The sequence below is a fragment of the Phoca vitulina genome, unplaced genomic scaffold (genome assembly GCF_004348235.1).
Source record: "Phoca vitulina isolate PV1807 unplaced genomic scaffold, GSC_HSeal_1.0 scaffold36, whole genome shotgun sequence".
NCBI lineage: Eukaryota > Metazoa > Chordata > Mammalia > Carnivora > Phocidae > Phoca > Phoca vitulina.
In genome coordinates this window covers 7,618,774-7,637,835 of record NW_022589739.1, presented here as the reverse complement: position 1 = coordinate 7,637,835, position 19,062 = coordinate 7,618,774, and the positions used below count along the sequence as shown (strand labels likewise).

General features: G+C 41.0%; 1 protein-coding gene across 1 annotated transcript; it reads left to right on the top strand.

Moving 5' to 3' along the window:
* The first annotated feature begins 3,496 nt into the window (after positions 1–3,496).
* On the top strand, positions 3,497–18,442 carry WEE1 (WEE1 G2 checkpoint kinase). The gene is made up of 11 exons (XM_032427388.1): positions 3,497–4,144; positions 5,596–5,801; positions 6,511–6,574; positions 6,821–6,993; positions 7,489–7,610; positions 11,894–12,040; positions 14,552–14,647; positions 14,736–14,821; positions 15,655–15,825; positions 15,921–16,066; positions 16,992–18,442. Exons 1-11 carry the CDS (start codon positions 3,569–3,571, stop codon positions 17,143–17,145), a joined length of 1,941 nt encoding a protein of 646 aa, XP_032283279.1. The 5' UTR covers positions 3,497–3,568; the 3' UTR covers positions 17,146–18,442.
* The last annotated feature ends 620 nt before the right edge of the window (positions 18,443–19,062 follow it).

Genomic DNA, 19,062 nt, shown 5'->3' with positions numbered 1-19,062 from the left:
CATTACAGTTAGGAACAACACTGGGTAGAGAAAGAACAGGAAATTTGAATTAGATATGCCCTGGGGCAGGTGGGCATAACCCCACCCCTCCAGTACAGTGAGTCCTGTACTTGGAGGAGCATGAAATTTAAAAAATCAGAACAATCATTTAGAATTTCAGTTAGGACACTGCTGCAGTTAAACCATCACACTGTGCCATGTTGTCAGCTGGAGGAGGTAGGGCTTGGGTTTCTTACTCATTTTGGTACCTCTTCTTTAAAGAACACGGAGATATTTATTCCAGAAACATTTATTTAAGTACCTTCTCAGGGGCCAAGGCACATTGCTGGTTGCTGGAGCTCTAAAGACAAATAAAACTTGATCTCAGCCCTGGGTGGAAAGGAAGCCAGACAAGTAAACAAAGAGTGTTTACATAGTCCATTACAGGTGTGGTGGAAAACCTGGTGCACAGAGTGTCTCTTTTACCTAGAAGTGGAGAAAGTTAAGGAAAGGCTTTACAGAAGAAATGGTTCTCCCACTAAGTCTTGTTTCCAACTTTTAAAGAAATTCCTGGGGCACCTGGGTGGCTCAGTCGTTGGGCGTCTGCCTTCGGCTCAGGTCATGGTCCCGGAGTCCTGGGATCGAGCCCCGCATTGGGCTCCCTGCTCCGCGGGAAGCCTGCTTCTCCCTCTCCCGCTCCCCCTGCTTGTGTTTCCTCTCTCGCTGTGTCTCTCCCTGTCAGGTAAATAAATACAATCTTTAAAAAAAAAATAAAAAATAAAGAAATTCCTTCTTTCCTCCAGTCATTCTATACATTCAGTGGAAATTTACCTCTCCCATTCTGTGGGTGGACCTGTGTGCCAAGAATTCAAAGTACTGGGGCTGTTGTGTACCAAGAACTCTTCCCTTCCCGTTCAGAAGCCAGGCCCTTCTGCTCCAGCCTAGCCTACTTCAAGGACCTCCCAGTTCAGGGAAGCAGACAGGTGGCATAGTTAAGAGTTGAAAAAAAAAAAAAACCGTTAAAAGACTGTTTACCTCCAAGAACAGATATACAGGGGTGGCTAGGAGGCTTCTGTACCATGTGAATTTATACTGAGAGAGAAAAATAAACCAATCAACAAATATTTAAATAAGAGCTCTATTATCATTCAGAAGATATTGAGGGCCTAAGCCACGTTAGAACACTGCAATAAACGAAATAGAAAAGGTCCCTACACTCAGGGAACTCATTTTCTAGAAGGGGATAGTAGTAAACAAACAATCAACATACTTTGAGGTAGATATAAGCCTGTTAGGGGAATAAAGCAGGGTATTATGAAAGAGTGAAGGGGGAGAGGATGTGAGCTTGCATGGATAGCAACAGAGGATACAGAATTCCTATATAGGAGGGGCTTAGGAACAACATTCTGTTTGGGGAGAGGTTATCTACAGGACCTTAAAGTTTACTTAGGAAACACACTATTTTTCCATACAACTCATGTTAAAGATCAATAATAAGTCCTTTTCTCAAGTTATTTTTATTTACACTCACATGAAATTGAGAAAATCAACTCAATGTGGCCAACTATGCATATCAAAGAATTATATTTGCCATCAGGAGTGGAGAGGTGGTGTTGGAGGGAGAGCGCTAAAAACCATTCCTTGGCTTTGGCCCCAGGGACCAGAGAATGCCTCTCCTTGAAACATACAAAAGGGTAGATAGAGTTCCTGTCTTGCAAGAGCTTAACATTGGATTTGGATTAACATGCAAGAAAGACACATATATCAGCAAATGTCTGGAGAAGACAGCTGTTTACCCTTCACTGCATCTTCAGTTATATGATCTCAGGGAATTTCCCATGTGGTAAGTGTTAAAATGTGGTTCCATTATTAAAAATCCAGCTTGAGTTTAGCCTTTGAAAAGTGTTAGAACAACATATATGGCAAAGTGTTAATATTCATAAAGTGCTACAATAAGAAAAATACAATAGAAAAATATAAGTGGCCACTGGCACATGAAAACTGTCCGACGATATGTATCAAAACAACGAAATTACATTAACAAACATTAAATATCCACTTACGTCCAGAATTCATGAGCAGTGTACTCTAACCCAATGCTAATGAGAATGTAAATTGTTTTTTTTCTGGAGGTCAGTTTGGCAGTTTATATTTTTTGACCCAGTAATTCTCACTTCTAGGAATCTCTTTAAAAAAAAACACCCCAAACCCTCAAACAACACAGGGAAAAAACACGAGAAGTTAGAATATTCATCACGGGGTTATTTACAACTGAAAAATTACAAGAAACTTGTCTGTGCGACGATAAAGGGCAGATAAAATCGCTATTTGACGGAGTACTGGAGGAATTTTTTTCTCAACTTGCGTTTAAAGTTTGCAGTGAGGTATGCCAATCTCTTTTGCCAACGCTTGCCCACGTGCTGGCAAACAAATATAAACACCGTGGCTGCGTGGTGGGCACTTGGGTTTCGTGCTGGGGCCGATTGTGGTGCTGCTGCTGTTTACTCTGGACAAGTCGGGGGGGGGGGGGACTGCAAAGGGGGCCACGGCCTAGGCGAAGCTCACCTCGCAGGGGGCACACCCGACCCTAACAGCCACCCTGGGGGGAAACTGAGACTCCAGAGGCCTTCCCCAAGGCCGGTGTCCCCGCCGCGAGCTCTCGTGTGTTGGCCTTGCTGATTCGGTATCCACCCTAAGCAACCGGCTCAGACAGCAAAGCTCCTGAGGCCCGAGTCACCGTTTCCGGCTCAAACCTCTACGGGAGAACGTGACTGCCCACAGCCACGCCCACAACGCCCCAGTGGTCCGCACCAAAGGGACGCGGGACCGGAGGCCGCACTCCCGGGGCTGAGCCCGAGGGCCACGGTGGTTCCCCGCTCGCTCCGACCCGGAGGGGACCAGAAGTGTTCCCCAGCCCCCACCTCAGACCCCAGAGCGCCTGAGGGACCGCGAGCAAGTCGCCTCCAGGCTGGCGTTCGGCTGGGCCGAGCCGAGCCCGGCCCCCCTCGCCCCTCCCCCCCTCGCCCCTCCCAGAAGGCCGCCTCGGCTCTCCCGCCCGGCCCCGACCGGGCGGCGCCCGGCTCGTCTCCCAGAAGTCCGGCTCCCTCATAGGCCCGCGGCGCCGCGCCCGCCCAAGCCTGGCTGCGGAGGGCGGGGAGGTGGGGGGCGGAGCCAGCGGGTTCGCGCCAAAATCGCGTATTTGATCCCTCCCCCGCGGGCTACGTCGCGCCCTCCTTTTTTTTCAAACCCGGGGCTGGGCGGGGATTGGTGGGTCGGGCACTCACGTGGTTAACGGTCGCGGGAAGCCGCGGAGCCCGAACCTGCGGTGGACCTGCGGAGACCCCAGCCTCGGTGCCTAGGCCGCCCCGCCTCTGCTGGACAGTCCACGCCGCCACCGCCGCCGCCACCACCGCCGCCCGCAGCTCCGAGCGCTCCAGAGCCGCAGCCCGCTACCGCGCAGGTCCGCCGCCGCGGCGACCAAGCGCGCCCAGTCGCACGTGGCGGACCCGCCCCCTGGGCCGTCCGCGTCCTGGACTCCGCGGGCTCCGGCTCTCCGGTCCTCGGCCTCGGCCCCGGCCCCAGGGGCGCGATGAGCTTCCTGAGCCGGCAGCAGCCGCCGCCGCCCCGCCGTCCTGGGGCTTCCTGCACTTTGAGGCAGAAGCTGATCTTCTCGCCCTGCAGCGACTGTGAGGAGGAGGAGGAGGAGGAAGAGGAGGAGGGCAGCGGCCACAGCACGGGAGAGGACTCGGCCTTTCAAGAGCCCGACTCGCCGCTGCCGCCTGCGCGTAGCCCCACAGAGCCCGGGCCCGAGCGCCGCCGCTCGCCCGGCCCGGCCCCCGGCAGCCCCGGGGAGCTGGAGGAGGACATGTTGCTGCGGGGCGCCTGTCCCAGCGCCGACGTGCAGGGCGGCGGGGCCGAGGGCGACTCGTGGGAGGAGGAGGGTTTCGGCTCCTCGTCGCCGGTGAAGTCGCCGGCAGCCGCCTACTTCCTGGGCAGCTCGTTCTCGCCGGTGCGCTGCGGCGGCGCGGGGGACGCGTCCCCGCGCCGCTGCGGGGCGCGCCGGGCTAGCGAGGGCCCCTGCTCGCCGCTGCCGGACCACCCCGGCACCCCGCCGCACAAGACCTTCCGCAAGCTGCGGCTCTTCGACACGCCGCACACGCCCAAGGTGAGAGGACGCGGGGCCCGGGCGCCCCGAGCCCGCGCCCGCCCAGCCTTTTAAAAAGGCCGCGGCGCCGGGAGCCGAGCGCGGCGCTGCCCGGGTTCGGTTACATAACCGCCCGGCCGCACCCCCACTCGTTCCCCGGAGCCGCAACAAAAAGTTGGCAGCCCCTCTTTTTGGCCCTGCCCAGAAGTTGTCCGTTAAGATTATGTAACTGAACAATGGGCCTCTTCTGGAACTTCTTCATCTTTCAGAGGGGCTGATCGGCGCCGTCCAGGTGGCTGGTGATTTCACGCCCGTCGAGTCGGGGCCTTCCCGACCGTGTCAGCCCGGAGTGTGGCACTGATAACATGGTTTGGAAGGATGCTTGGAGTGGGCTGGCCCGGCCACCTGACACTCCTGAGCCCCGCAGCCATATGGTGCCTTTTAAACGCAGTGATGGGCCCTGTAATTTGGGCGGCGCACGCAGGAGTTCGGTTAAAAAAAAAAATTTCATGCGCTTATCGTTTCGTGTCATATGGCCTTAAGGGGTTAAGTTTGAGGTATGGAGGGGGACTGCGCTTCGACTTGGGAGAAAAGGCTGGCCTTCCAAGCGTTTCCAGTCTTAAACACTCCTTAACTCAGAGTAGCATTTAAGCTACTGTCCGTACATGCTATTTATTGGGTAAGCGTTTGTTTACACCCTTGGGTTTGCAGTGCCCATGTGTGGTCAGCCTAAGTGTAACGATTAGGGACATCCAACTGTTAAAAGCCAGCATTGGTGGGGTTTCTTGGACCCTTGTGCTTTCATAATGCTGATAACATATCACAATGAAGGAGGTGTTCAGCACCTGTTTGTTGAGTAGCAAGTGAGTACGCAGATTACTACTTCTGGAACGTTAGATGTAGCCACAGATTTTAAAAACAGACCCGTCATGAAATTGAGACAAGTATCGCGTTTATAAAACTAATACGGAAAATGCACCTTTTTGAGTCCCTTTCAGTGCCATTGGTCGTAAACCTCACGAAGAAGTGTTTTTTGAGCGTTACTGTTTATTAGGGACTTGCCCAAGGCATGATCCCTCTGGAAGTGAGGGGAGGAGTCCGCCGGAGGTGGTTTTCAAAGCCCTATTTGGATGGGGGGAAGGGAGCTTTTATGGGGCTCCCTGACTGCTTTCTATTTTTAGATGGAATGAAAGGTTTTGTTAACTTCTGGACTCCAGAATAAACTTAATTTTAGTCTGCATTCCTACTCTTTTTAGGGTCAGAGACCTATTTTATGTGGCTTTTTCAGAAAAGGTGGTTGGTATCCACTTTTCAGACTGCTATAGTTAACCACTGTTTTGCTGGAGATGTGACAGAGGCTTGTGTGTTGCTTTGATCTACACTATCAGACCTGTGAAAGGCTTGTTGAAGATTGGGTTGATAAGGCTGTCTATAGGACTTGGATACTAAAAATTTTATTTTTCCTGTCCTAGAGTTTGCTCTCCAAAGCTCGAGGAATTGATTCCAGCTCTGTTAAACTCCGAGGTGGTTCTCTATTCATGGATACAGAAAAATCAGGAAAAAGGGAATTTGACATGCGACAGACTCCTCAAGTGAATATTAATCCTTTTACCCCAGATTCTGTGTTACTTCATTCCTCAGGACAATGTCGTAGAAGAAAGCGAACACATTGGAATGAGTAAGTTATTTAGTACTCCACAGTTTGGTCCCCAGCCACTCAAGATTGGTTTGTGGTACTTATCAAAATTTAATTTCATCTGAATGACATGGAAGTTTATGCTCTGAAATTTTTCTGTTGCTAGCACCCACTTCCCAGGAGAGGTAGGTGGAAAGTAATCAGCTGTAGAAAAGTAGTGGTGTGAAAAAGGAAGGAATAAAAAGCCTAGATAGCTTGTAGGAAATCTGCTGGTGTCAAAAATGAGGCAGGCAGAGAGAGTTGATTTAGAAAGACTTTAATTTTGGTATGTGTGGTGGTGTTGGCTTGTAGTTAATAAGCATATTTCAGCAGGGACAGCATTTTCATCAGCTGAGCTATATCTCGTGATTATATAATTAAGTGCTTTCTTACCTGTTTTTTTTTTAAGATTTTATTTATTTTTGTGTGGCACGAGAGAGATCACACAAGCACAAGCGGGGAGAGGAGCAGAAGGAGAATCAGACTCCCTCCCCACTGAGCAGGGAGCTGGACACGGGACTGAATCCCAGGACCTTGGGATCATGACCCAAGCTGAAGGCAGATGTTTAACTGAGCCACCCAGGCGCCCTTTCTTGTCTGTTGTTTATTCATTAAAATGCAATTTCACTGTACACCTATCAGATAAAGTTTTGGATCTCTAGTTGATGTGTCTGTCAGATCTGTTGATGGAAAAATACATAATATTTTTCAGTTCTTGTGGTGAAGACATGGAAGCCAGTGATTATGAGTTCGAAGATGAAACAAGACCTGCTAAAGTAAATAGCTTTTCATTTTCTTTTTATTGTTTCTGAAATTTCATTTTCTACTTCTTAACAAGTTACCATATATACATGTTAAATATCCATTAAAACATAAGATATAATGATTTTTAAATTTCACACATAGTGCTAGCATCATAGCAAAAAAATCATTTTTAAATTTCACACATAGTGCTAGCATCATAGCAAAAAATCATTTTCATATCTTTGTATTATGTATATGGATACACTTTTTTATTACAGAGAATTACAATTACTGAAAGCAATATGAAGTCACGGTATACAACAGAATTTCATGAGCTAGAGAAAATTGGCTCTGGAGAATTTGGTTCTGTGTTTAAGTGTGTGAAGAGGCTGGATGGATGCATTTATGCCATTAAGCGATCAAAAAAGCCATTGGCTGGCTCTGTCGATGAGTATGTATTAAAAATTTTGTCTTTTGCTCTTTTATTCCCTATGGTGTTGCAAGCATTAAGGTTTTACATAATCAAGCACTGAAATTCTCTCACTTTTGAGAAGCTATAATAATTTAATCAGATCCTTTTCATTTTGTGCCATTAATTCTTACTGGATTTGGTAAAGTTATGAGTAGTCTGATTTTGGAACCTAACTTAAATTTCTTTTTTTGGTAGCATCCACGAATTCACTCCATTCAGTAAAATGGAGTTTCATTTTTCCCGAGTCCTAGGGCCAGCAAGGTTCCTTCTTTGTAACTAACATTCTTCTTTAATGGAAGCCTTTAGGAAAATCTGGTACAGAGTCTTAACTCCCTCTTTCTTAAGCAAGTTATCTTTCAGCATAATGATAGATAACAGAAGTCAAGTTTCTCTTATGAAGTTTCAGATAAATTAGTTCAAGTTAGGCTTGGATAAAAATGATTTATCATGCTGTCAATCTCAAATCTCTCCTAGGCAGAACGCTTTGAGGGAAGTATATGCTCATGCAGTGCTTGGACAGCATTCTCATGTAGTTCGATATTTCTCTGCATGGGCAGAAGATGATCATATGCTTATACAGAATGAATATTGTAATGGTGAGTAATATGTTGGTTCTCTTACAAACTTGTGAGCTCAAAAAAATGAAGACTGAGGAAATAGTTTTTATCTGAAATCCTGCTGTAATTCTATGTCTCTTTTATATAAATAGAAAGAGAGTATATCTCTTCTAAATTCAAGAAGCTTAACATGAGTTTTAAGTTCATTGCTTACCTGGATATTAAGTAAAGATTGAAAACCTTGTTCCTTTTACTTCAGTAGTAGAATTGTGCATGGTAGTGTGCCTGTTAGTCAAACTAATCATGCGAGGACAGTGGTCTTGCCATATATATATTTTGGTATCCCTAGCACGCAGCATAGTGTATGTGGGGTATGGTAGTTCATAATGTAGGTTCAATGCATCTAGCCTTCCCTTTATATTTCACTTTTTATGCTGTTAAAACTGATACTGGTTACTCATAAAGTGACAGTGACTCTCCATTGTTCTAACTTCAGCCGTTTGTTCAAAGTATTCTATAATCTTGCCCCCATTCCCATTTTTCCAACCTAGTTTACCACTGGAATCCACTCATACTTTTCTATTAAGTTATGCTTTTAGTTCTCTAGCTGTGCCTCTCTCCCTCATTTCTCCCCAAAACCAACAAAACAAGCATGTGTAGAGGTTCAACTTTGGACCTCTGGAGAGCTTTCAATTTCAAAAAGTCCCTCAAGGACCAACTTGGTTCCCCCCTTCTTCATTAAACCTTTATCAAAACCCTGGTCTCAATTCTGATTCTTATAAATGCCTGTTCTTAAATAGGTAAATCTTTATATATGCTGGGTTTCCATTTCTGTATTAGAGAATTTAGAATTTAGTGAGCAGTTGGGAGGTGATAGCAAGGATTTGTCTGTTATTTTTTTTTATTCTCATTTTTTCTTTCAACAAGACCAGCCTTCTCATAGCTTGTGAATAAATAAGTGGTGTAGGTAGTGGGTTCAGGTTTTCAGTATTTAAAAACATTGAACAAAAAAGAAGTAAAAGATCCATTTCTCACACCTACTTTTTTTTGAGTTGTCATTATATTAATCTCTATACTTGAAAGAACTAAGTGCTCAGTATACAGCATTGCTGCTAATTTGTTTCACACGTCTCTTGAAATGTTTCTATTCATATCAGAATATTTATGTAGCTGTCTCTCGTGACCTTGTGGACTAATCTGTTTCTTCTGTTTCTTAACCTTCATTTTTCAGTTACTGCACTTAATATAGGACAATTTTTTTTTTTTTTTTTTTTTAGATTTTATTTATTTATTTGACACAGAGAGAGATAGCAAGAGAGGGAACACTAGCCAGGGGAGTGGGAGAGGGAGAAGCAGGCTTCCCGCGGAGCAGGGAGCCTGATGCAGGGCTCGATCCCAGGACCCTGGGACCATGACCTGAGCCAAAGGCAGACGTCTAACGACTGAGCCACCCAGGCACCCCAATATAGGACAGTTTGACCATGTCTTTTCCACTCGATGTTTGCTAGATGCCATCTTCCAGTTTCTTTCTCCCTTTCACCTTGTTGATGTGGTTAGTCCTCTTAACAAGTATTTCAGTAGCACTTTAGGGATCACACATTTGTAACGATCAACCAAATAAATATGTGGTTGTATAATTCAGATGATTTTGAGAAAACTTTGGGCCTGGGGGGATAGGGAGGAGTGAGTTGACTTGCTACCCTCTCATTATAAAGACCTTGTCCTAAAAAACAAAACAAAACCCTGTCTTATAATACAGTTAGATTATAAAATAATATTTTGAAACAGTTTATTATTTTGAAACAGTATAAAACACTTAAAGAATATACAGATTTTTTTTTTGTTTGAAGATTTTATTTATTTATTTGACAGAGAGACAGCGAGAGAGGGAACACAAGCAGGGGGAGTGGGAGAAGGAGAAGCAGGCTTCCCGCTGAGCAGGGAGCCCGATGCAGGGCTCAATCCCAGGACCCTGGGACCATGACGTGAGCCAAAGGCAGACGCTTAACGACTGAGCCACCCAGGCGCCCCAAGAATATACAGATCTTTAAAGAATAAATAGACCTGTGTGAAACAGGGTTGCCTCTTAGAATAGTTGTCTGTTCTGTTAGATGAAATGAGGCTATCTAGATACATTCGTGAGCTCTTCTATTTCCTTTTCCACCATTCTTCTCTCCAGATGAAGCTTTGAATGTCCTAATAATAGGCCAGATCTTCACATCCTTTTCCATAGTTTCACAGGGAAATGATTCTATTATTTCATTCATACATGGTGATTAACTGACGTCCTTTATCGTGACTAAGTTTCCTTATTATCTCAAACCAGTCATTTGCATTTTAAGCCTTTTGTCTTGGTTTGGTGATAGATTGAAATTTTTACCCCTGGTAAACAAGTGTGGGAAAGTGTTGATGGATAGGGGAAGAGAACATGAAATATCAGATGAGTGTCTTGCTCTTCTCACTTCTGTTTGCCTTTCAGCAGTGAAATAGAAGGAACTGGCCTAGCTATAGTTGGTAGATCCACTAAAATGCTTATTAAACTTGGACTAGGCCTTCAAGCCCGTTTATTGACCTCCCTTCTAGAGCCCTCTTTTTCCTGCAGTTCAAGATTTGTATAAGTATGGAGAACATACTTAAGTCTAAAATATTGAGATGTGTGATATATATTTATTTTTAAAACACATTGGACATTTTGCTATCTAGTCTTATTCAAATTGTAGGACTTCCTTTCCTAACTAATATATATCAATATACTTTCCTGATTTTATTACTCTGGCTCTGATTTCATTATTCCTAACTAAGCTTTAAACAGAAGTGGTTTGTTTTGGTTTTTGATTTTTGTTTTGTTTTACATAACTCCTCTTTTCCTGAGATATAAGTTATAAACTTACAGTGTTTTAAATAAAACTTATAAAGTATAAACTTACAAAGTTTTTTAAAGTATAAACAAATGAGCTGGTTGCTTTGACTGCTCCTATAAAAGCAGGTTTTATTCTCATTCAGAGCAAAAGTAGTATAAGTTAAAACTACTAAAACACTGGTTTTTACCTATAAAATTTATAGACTGCTGTCGAGGGTGTGGGAAAAGTTATTCTCATACATTAATGATGGGAGTATAAATTGGTACAGCCTTCTCTATGGGGAACTCTGTGTGTGTGTGTGTGTGTGTGTGTGTGTGTGTAAGTGTAAGTAAAATGACCCCAGATTTGTCTTCTGTGTGTGTGTGTGTGTGTAAGTGTGTAAATGTAAGTAAAATGGCCCCAGATTTGTCTTCCAAAGCCCCAGATTCACATAAGGCACATGCTAGCAGAGTTTAAGTACTAGCCATTTTGAAATCAGAAACCGAATACACTGTTACTTCTTTTATGTGAATTTTCACAGGCAAGGAAGGTTTGGTACTGATGGTGTGAATACCAACCCTAAGCTGTTTTGTAGAAGGATAAATAGAGAAATGTCCCTCTCAGCTATAAAAATATATTCTATATATAAGATAGTATTTCACACACATACTAGAGCCACATATTAGTACTGTTCTATGACTGAACATATTCTTTATTTTTTAAAAAACGATTTTATTTATTTATTAGAGTGTGTGCATGAGCATGAGGGCAGGGTGCCGAGAGGAACAGAGTGAGAGGGACAAGCAGACCCCGCACTGAGTGCTAGCCCAAGGGAGGGCTCGATTCCACGACCCCAAGATCATGAGCTGAGCCGAAACCAAGAGTCAGACTCTCAATCAAGTGTCACCCAGGCGCCCCTGTATAACCCTTTAAACCAGCAGTTTGTTTCTATGAGATATGTTAAATGCGTGTGAAATGACCAATGTACAAAGTTATTCCTTAGACTATAGTATATAGTAGCAAAGGCTTGGAAATTATTTTAAAATGTTCATCAATTAGGAGATTGGTTAATGCATCACCATTCAGTTATACAGTGGAATTCTGTAGAGACACGAGAGAACAAGGTAGTCTTTGTATGTTAGTAAAGACTAATCTTCAAGGTAATGAAAATATGTTATCATTTGTATGAAAAGGAGTTGAAAAAAAATATAAGAAACCAGTAACATTGGTTTATTCTGGGGAAAAAGAACCAGGTGGGATGCTGGGGTATATAGTTGAACCAGACTTTATATTTTGTACCCATGTGAGTATAGTATTTATTGAAAGAATAAATAAACTTTAGATTTCACAAGCAGGAGAGAGAGAATAGGTCGTACAAAATGCTACTTTCTTTGTTGAGTTTGTGGCCACTCAGTAAAGATGGAGGGAAAAGAAATAAGATCTCACGAAGAGGATATTGCTAATTTTTACCATGTTTGTTAGGTGGAAGTTTAGCTGATGCCATAAGTGAAAACTATAGAAGCATGAGTTACTTTACAGAAGCAGAGTTGAAGGATCTCCTTTTGCAAGTTGGCCGGGGCTTGAGGTATATTCATTCAATGTCTTTGGTTCATATGGATATAAAGCCTAGTAAGTATTACAAATTCTCTGACCTGTGTTCTTTAGTGTTATAGAGAATAAATGATTTCATTAGAACATCTTACTCTGTTTTTTCATTGTTAATTTTAAAAGACCTTTGAGCCACATGTTTATATTGTTTTATGATTTCCATTCACCTCTTGTTATTCCAAAATATTTGAGACAATTCATTTTTATTAAAAGTTGGAAAAATTTGCTGCATCTTATGGAAACCACATAGTCATGAAGTAGGACTCTGATGGGGAGACTAAGAACCTGTTGTTTAAAGCCCCTCTCTTCTACTAGGTTATAGAATCATAATTACAAAATAATGCTGGTGCTGCTAACAGGGTGGTTAGAATAAAATGAGATATGTGAACACGTTTTTGGAAACGTAAGTGCTATGTAACATGTGGTATTTCTAGCCTATATACCATGAAGGTGTTACTGCATTATTCAGAAAACAAATGGCACATGCAGTATGATTACTTTTTTTTTTTTTAAACAATGTATATTTTTAAGATTTTTATTTGTCAGAGAGAACACAAGCAGGGGGAGCAGCAGAGGGAGAAGCAGGCTCCCTGCTGAGCAAGGAGCCCTATGTGGGACTCGATCCCAGGACTCTGGGACCATGACCTGAGCTGAAGGCAGATGCTTAACCCACTGAGCCACCGAGGTGCCCCGCAGTATGATTATCTTGCATTAAAAAAGGGTGCAAGTGAATGCTGCAGTAACATCTTAGTGCACATCCCTCTCATTTTATTAAAATAACCTCATAATGTACACACTATTTTAAAACTTTTTGTAAGTTAACGCTACCTTTTTTTTTTTAGATTTTATTTACTTACTTACTTACTTTATTTATTTATTTGAGAGAGAGAGAGAAACAGCATGAGAGGGGAGAGGGTCAAAGGGAGAAGCAGGCTCCCCGCTGAGCTGGGAGCCCAATGTGGGACTCAATCCCAGCACTCTGGGATCATGACCTGAGCTGAAGGCAGTCGCATAACCAACTGAGCCACCCAGGAGCCCCTACCTTTTTTTTCAGTACATTTTCATCTATTCTAATAGCTAGATCATTTTTAAATTTTTCCCAGGTAACCAAGTTCTTTTGGTTTACTTGTCCAAACTAGTATCCATTTTCAGGACCATGCATCCCATCTACTTCTATTCTTTTTTTTTTTTTCCTTCAGGTTTTACCCTTCCTCTACCTTAAAAAAATAATACTAATATGGACTTTGTCTTGTAAGATGTCCTTTCTTCTGGATTTGACTGGTTGCTCCCTTGCATCATTTATCTTACTCCTTTTTCCCCTGTGTTTCCTATAAATTGGAAGTTAAGGGTGCCTGGGTGGCTCAGTTGGTTAAGCAACTGCCTTCGGCTCAGGTCATGATCCTGGAGTCCTAGGATCGAGTCCCGCATCGGGCTCCCCGCTCAGCGGGGAGTCTGCTTCTCCCTCTGACCCTTCCCCCTCTCATGCTCTCTCTATCTCATTCTCTCTCTCAAATAAATAAATAAAATCTTTAAAAAAAAAAAAATTGGAAGTTAAAACTAACAGGTTGATGAATTCAAGTGTGAATTTTAGGATAGGTGTTTCTAAGTTGAATTTAATGAAGGTTTTTTGTTTTGTTTTGTTTTTGTCTATGGAAATGTGTGATTCATGAGAATTTAAATCATTTTACACAAGTTACTTGAATCTTCTAAGTTATGTGAAGAATTTATCTGTATGTTAATAACTCACTAAAATTTTTATTTTCCAAAAGGGGAAAAATAATATTTGGGCTGATGGCCCTAAATAGGAATTAGTAAGGTTTGCCTGTACTCATTCATATCTTGTTTTAAGTGTCAGACAAACATAGTAGACCCTTATAAGTACAAAAGTTGAAAATATTAAGGCATATGAAGTTTTAAAATTTCAATTTTTTTTTTAAAGATTTTTATTTATTTATTTGACAGAGAGAGACACAGCGAGAGAGGGAACACAAGCAGGGGGAGTGGGAGAGAGAGAAGCAGGCCTCCCGTGGAGCAGGGAGCCCGATGCAGGGCTCGATCCCAGGACCCTGGGATCACGACCCGAGCCGAAGGCAGATGCTTAACAACTGAGCCACCCAGGGGCCCTAAAATTTCAAATTTATAAATAACACAGAAAAATAAATTATCCTGGAGCGCCTGGGTGGCTCAGTCATTAAGCGTCTGCCTTCGGCTTGACAGATTACTACATTATTGCCTTTTTTGTATTGTTTCTATATAGTTAAAACCAGAGATCAGTGTGTAGATGACAAGGGTCTAATGAAGTGGTTTCCAAGTGTTCAAAGATCAGTATTAGTCCAGAAAATACGTCCCTTAGAAAATACAACCCCATTTCCTGTCCCCTGAGATTCTTCCTGTCATTTGGTTTGGGGGTAGAACATATGAAAATCTATACATTTGAAAGCTTTTGGGATGATTCTGATGTACGGCCTTGTTTATGAATTTTGGTTACACCATTAATTGTTAGTGCAGCTGACAAAAATAACTGTTTGACAGGTAATATTTTCATATCTCGAACCTCAATCCCAAATGCTGCCTCTGAAGAAGGAGATGAAGATGACTGGGCATCCAACAAAGTTATGTTTAAAATAGGTAAGAAAGAAAGATAACCAGATTATTGCCTTAAAATAAAGTAGGAGGCTATTTAACTCTTGACTCTATTTTTTTCCAATACTTACAGGTGATCTTGGACATGTAACAAGAATCTCTAGTCCACAAGTTGAAGAGGGTGATAGCCGTTTTCTTGCAAATGAAGTTTTGCAGGAGGTAGTTTTTTTCCTTTAATAATGCAATTTGCTTTATAACAATATAAACATATTAAAATTTTAAGCTAATAACTAGTAAAATAAAGAAAGCCTAAACCATCAGCTGGGGATATTTAATCTAGGAAAATTGAGTAAAGGTAAAGATTTATAGTATTACAATGATGGAGCTATAAAAGAAATTCTCATAAACTACTGGTGGAACTGTAAAATGGCATAGCCTTTTAGGAGATCGTTTGTATCTATCAACGTTTTAAAATCCTGTACCCTTTGACCCAGAATTTCCATTTCTAGGAGTCTTGCCTACAGAAATGTTCGTATACAAATAAATTGAGAACAATATAAATGTTTAGCAATAGAGGAACGATTAAATAAATTACAGCATATAGTTAATAGTACTGTTTGAAAAAATGTGACCCAAAAAAAAAGTGTGACAAAATATTTTTTTGATAAGAGTTTAGAATGAAAGTAGAACAAATAAATTGCACGATCCCATTGTTCTTTTTATATGTGTACATGTATTTGTAACTTGTCAATGTATGCATGTTTCCTGTATGCATATGAATGCCCTAGGATGGGAGTTATTCTGAGAGTTGAAATGGACTAGTGAAAAAGAGAAGGCATTTACTTTTAGAAATGTATTTACCACTCCCCTCCCAGAGTATATATGTATTTGTGATTTTAAAAAGCTCCTCAAATTTAACTTAGTCTCTGAATAGGTTTTAAAGGTTAAATGTGGCATTGGATATTTTAATCTAGTCTTATTTCTCACCTGTCATCACTTATTTTGGCCATTTTTATAGTCCCTTAAAAAAATTTTTTTTTTTAATTTTACAGAACTATACCCATCTACCAAAAGCGGATATTTTTGCCCTTGCCCTCACGGTGGTATGTGCTGCTGGTGCTGAACCTCTTCCCAGAAATGGAGACCAATGGCATGAAATCAGACAGGGTAGATTACCCCGGATTCCCCAAGTGCTTTCCCAAGAGTTTACAGAGTTGCTAAAAGTGAGCATTTTTTGTATATAAGCACTTTTTATTGACATGGTTTTATATTTTATTAAATTGCATGTCTTTACCTTAATTTCATTTCTCTTTCTAAGGTTATGATTCATCCAGATCCAGAGAGAAGACCTTCAGCAATGGCACTGGTAAAGCATTCAGTATTGCTGTCTGCTTCTAGAAAAAGTGCAGAACAATTACGGATAGAATTGAATGCTGAAAAATTCAAAAATTCACTTTTGCAGAAGTAAGTGAGAGTTTTTTGGAATGTTTTGTTTTAACTTTCTTATTTTCATTCTTAAATTTTAATGAGCGATGATTTAGGTTTTTTGTCAGTGAAGGCTGTAGTGGTTTGGTATGTTATACAGTTAAAATTTGGGGATTTCTGCCTTTAATTAGTTATTTGTGACCTATTACTTGGTATTGTTCCTAAACTTTTAAATTATGGACTTAAAAATGTTTAAGACCAGCATGTATTTGCAAGTGGTAATAATCCCCAATCCCTAAATTGTAGCAAAAGCTAAGTGAGGCTGTACAGGCTTTTCTTTCCCCCTTAAACTCTCACCATAAATTAACAGTTTCCTTCATTCTGTTTATTTGTTATGGAAGGATTAAATTAACATCAATTACGTTGGTAGATGTGTCTCCTCTTTTGTCTGAATGACCTTTGACATTTCAGAAAATTGATTGGAATGATAATTCTAATTTATTTGCTTTATTGCTGATTTTAACCTAATAAAACTGACTTGAAATACAAAAGGTTTATTTGCCACTAGTTTGATAGCCATTGTAGTTCAGACAAATAGGAAGTAGAAGTTTCCTTTCATCTCTATTATGTAAAGATATTTTCACAATACGAATTAAGAGTTCTGTTTGAAATTATTTTGTATTACAACTCAAAGTCATTACTAGCATCTTTATTATTTGGGTCCAAGTGTATATGATGTTTTAATTCTGAGAGCACAAAATAAAATCATTTCATAAAGTTAAGTTGTTTGAGCACAAGCTAAAGTTTCATACTGTCATTTTTTTTCCTCAGTTGTATTTTAGAATAATGATGGCATGCTAAGATCTCCCAGCTGATAACATAGTTTGTGTTTGGCCCCTTAGGATCCCTTCCTAGGATTAATACAATAGGTGAAAAGTCTTGTTTCCTATTTTTATGTTCTTAGAGAACTCAAGAAAGCTCAGATGGCAAAAGCTGCAGCTGAGGAAAGAGCACTCTTCACTGATCGGATGACCACTAGGTCCACCACCCAGAGTAATAGAACATCTCGACTTATTGGAAAGAAAATGAACCGCTCTGTCAGCCTTACCATATACTGAACTACTCATTTCCCACCTCCCCCAAAAAACTGTGACAAGAGGAAGCTAGGTTGAAATCACTGCTAGAATCCAGCTTGCAATTACTTTCTCAATCGGTGTCAGTAGTTTTACTGAAATACCTTTTAGGACTTTTGTTTGTGAATTACAGTTGAAAGCTGTATTTTGACCAGTGCTATATCAGGCTTTCGTCTAGTGTTACTAGTCTGTCTTCTGTAGGACGTCAGTCACTGTTGGATGTTACACCAGACTTTCTAGGGTTAACCACTGTGGTGGTGTGCTGCTTTTAGTTTGCTGTTGCATTGTAATAAAAGGTGTCTTCCCTTGTAGTGACCTGTAAAAGGGACTCAAGGGCTTTATTGCAAACATATTCTCCCTTTGAAAAGGGAAATGCTAAGAGACTCAGTACTACTCAGCCTTCAATGTACCTGTGTGTCAATCTTACGTTTCTTTTTTTTAAATTGTGAATTATACTTGTATATCCAACTGGGAGCACTTTGTAGGCATTGCATGAACCATGGAATGATAATTCTGTGGAAGTATTGCCTTGTGAATTTGCTGCTATTCTAGTTTTGTCTTTGCTGTAAAATTGTAGCATTAAACAATCATTGTTGTTAATAGGCTTTTTTGGAAAACAATTATGTGAAATATATAGCTGCTCTTGATGACAAGCAGCTATTTGCCTTTTTTTCTTTGAACTTTGAAGCTAGTGCATTGGAGTAATGCACCTTTTTTTTCCCTTTTGGATTGCTGTATTAATGTAGTATAATTGTTACTGGTTTTGTAATTTTTCCTGGTAATGCCCTTCCCTGACTCTTTTTTAAAATGTTCCCTCCCTCTACCCAAGTTTTGTACTTGATTGTATTGTTAGTCTGTTTTTAAATGTTTTGCCCGGTTTCTCTTCAATATTTGTGTATATAAACTAATCTTGGTGATAGTGTACATAGCTGTTTGAAATGCCAGAATGACTTCTGACTATTCCAAGCTTTTCACAAAATATATTTTATCAATGATAAGCCATTTGACTAATAATACTGGCTAACCAGACATTGCAAAAAACAAAAACACAGAATTTGTCTATTGTTTGCTTTCCTATTAATTTTGGTTTACAGCATGTTTGCACTTGTCTGTTTGACTTGTGTTTTATTAACATTGATTGGCATATTAAAAGTCACTCTGAGCTTACCTTAATTGTCTAAATCTTTGTGATGCCTGTTTTCTACCATTTTACCTCTAGTATCACTACATTTTAACATTTAGAGTATAATGTATATAAAGTACTAAAAGAGGGCACATTTTTCAATAGAATATGAAACAGTATTTAATGATGAGCTTTAGGCTACATCAGTTACATTTTGTAATTGGAGAAAAATTTGTCCATCAACCATAAATGTTTTTTGTCACTATAAGTATTTAATATTTGTACATCACATTGCATATTATGCATTTGATCTGCTAGAAATGTAAGATAATGTAGTTTAAAATGGCTTTAGATTATTAAGTGGATATAATGACTCAACTTTCTAACTTAAGCTGAGTCACACAAGAGCTTTAAAGTGAGGTTGTAACTCAACTAGGCTGGATTTTTTAAGAGTCGAGAGTGCAAATTTAAGTGATTAAACAGTGCTAATTCTATGTGACATCTTTTTCTGATATAGATTAGAACCAGAGTAAGCAGCAAAGGCCTTAGAGCTTAAAAATGAATGTTCCCCACCCCCCAACCCCCCAACCCCCCAAAAAACCAAAAAGGATTTCGCAAGATCCTTGTGCTTTTTGATCATGGGTACATAATTTCTGTTGATTAGGGTCTGTATCTTCCCACTATAAACATTTTTAATAAGCTTAATTACTTTAGCCTTTAAGCCTATGGCATGTTAAAAAGCACATTCTAGAGGAGTGAGAGGAATTAGTGCAGACAGG

Coding starts and splice junctions, on each gene's coding strand:
- WEE1 (XM_032427388.1), top strand. CDS start 3,569: ATGAGCTTCCTGAGCCGGCAGCAGCCGCCGCCGCCCCGCCGTCCTGGG. Junction 5,802..6,510: donor AAGCGAACACATTGGAATGA/GTAAGTTATTTA, acceptor AATATTTTTCAG/TTCTTGTGGTGAAGACATGG. Junction 6,994..7,488: donor TTGGCTGGCTCTGTCGATGA/GTATGTATTAAA, acceptor AATCTCTCCTAG/GCAGAACGCTTTGAGGGAAG.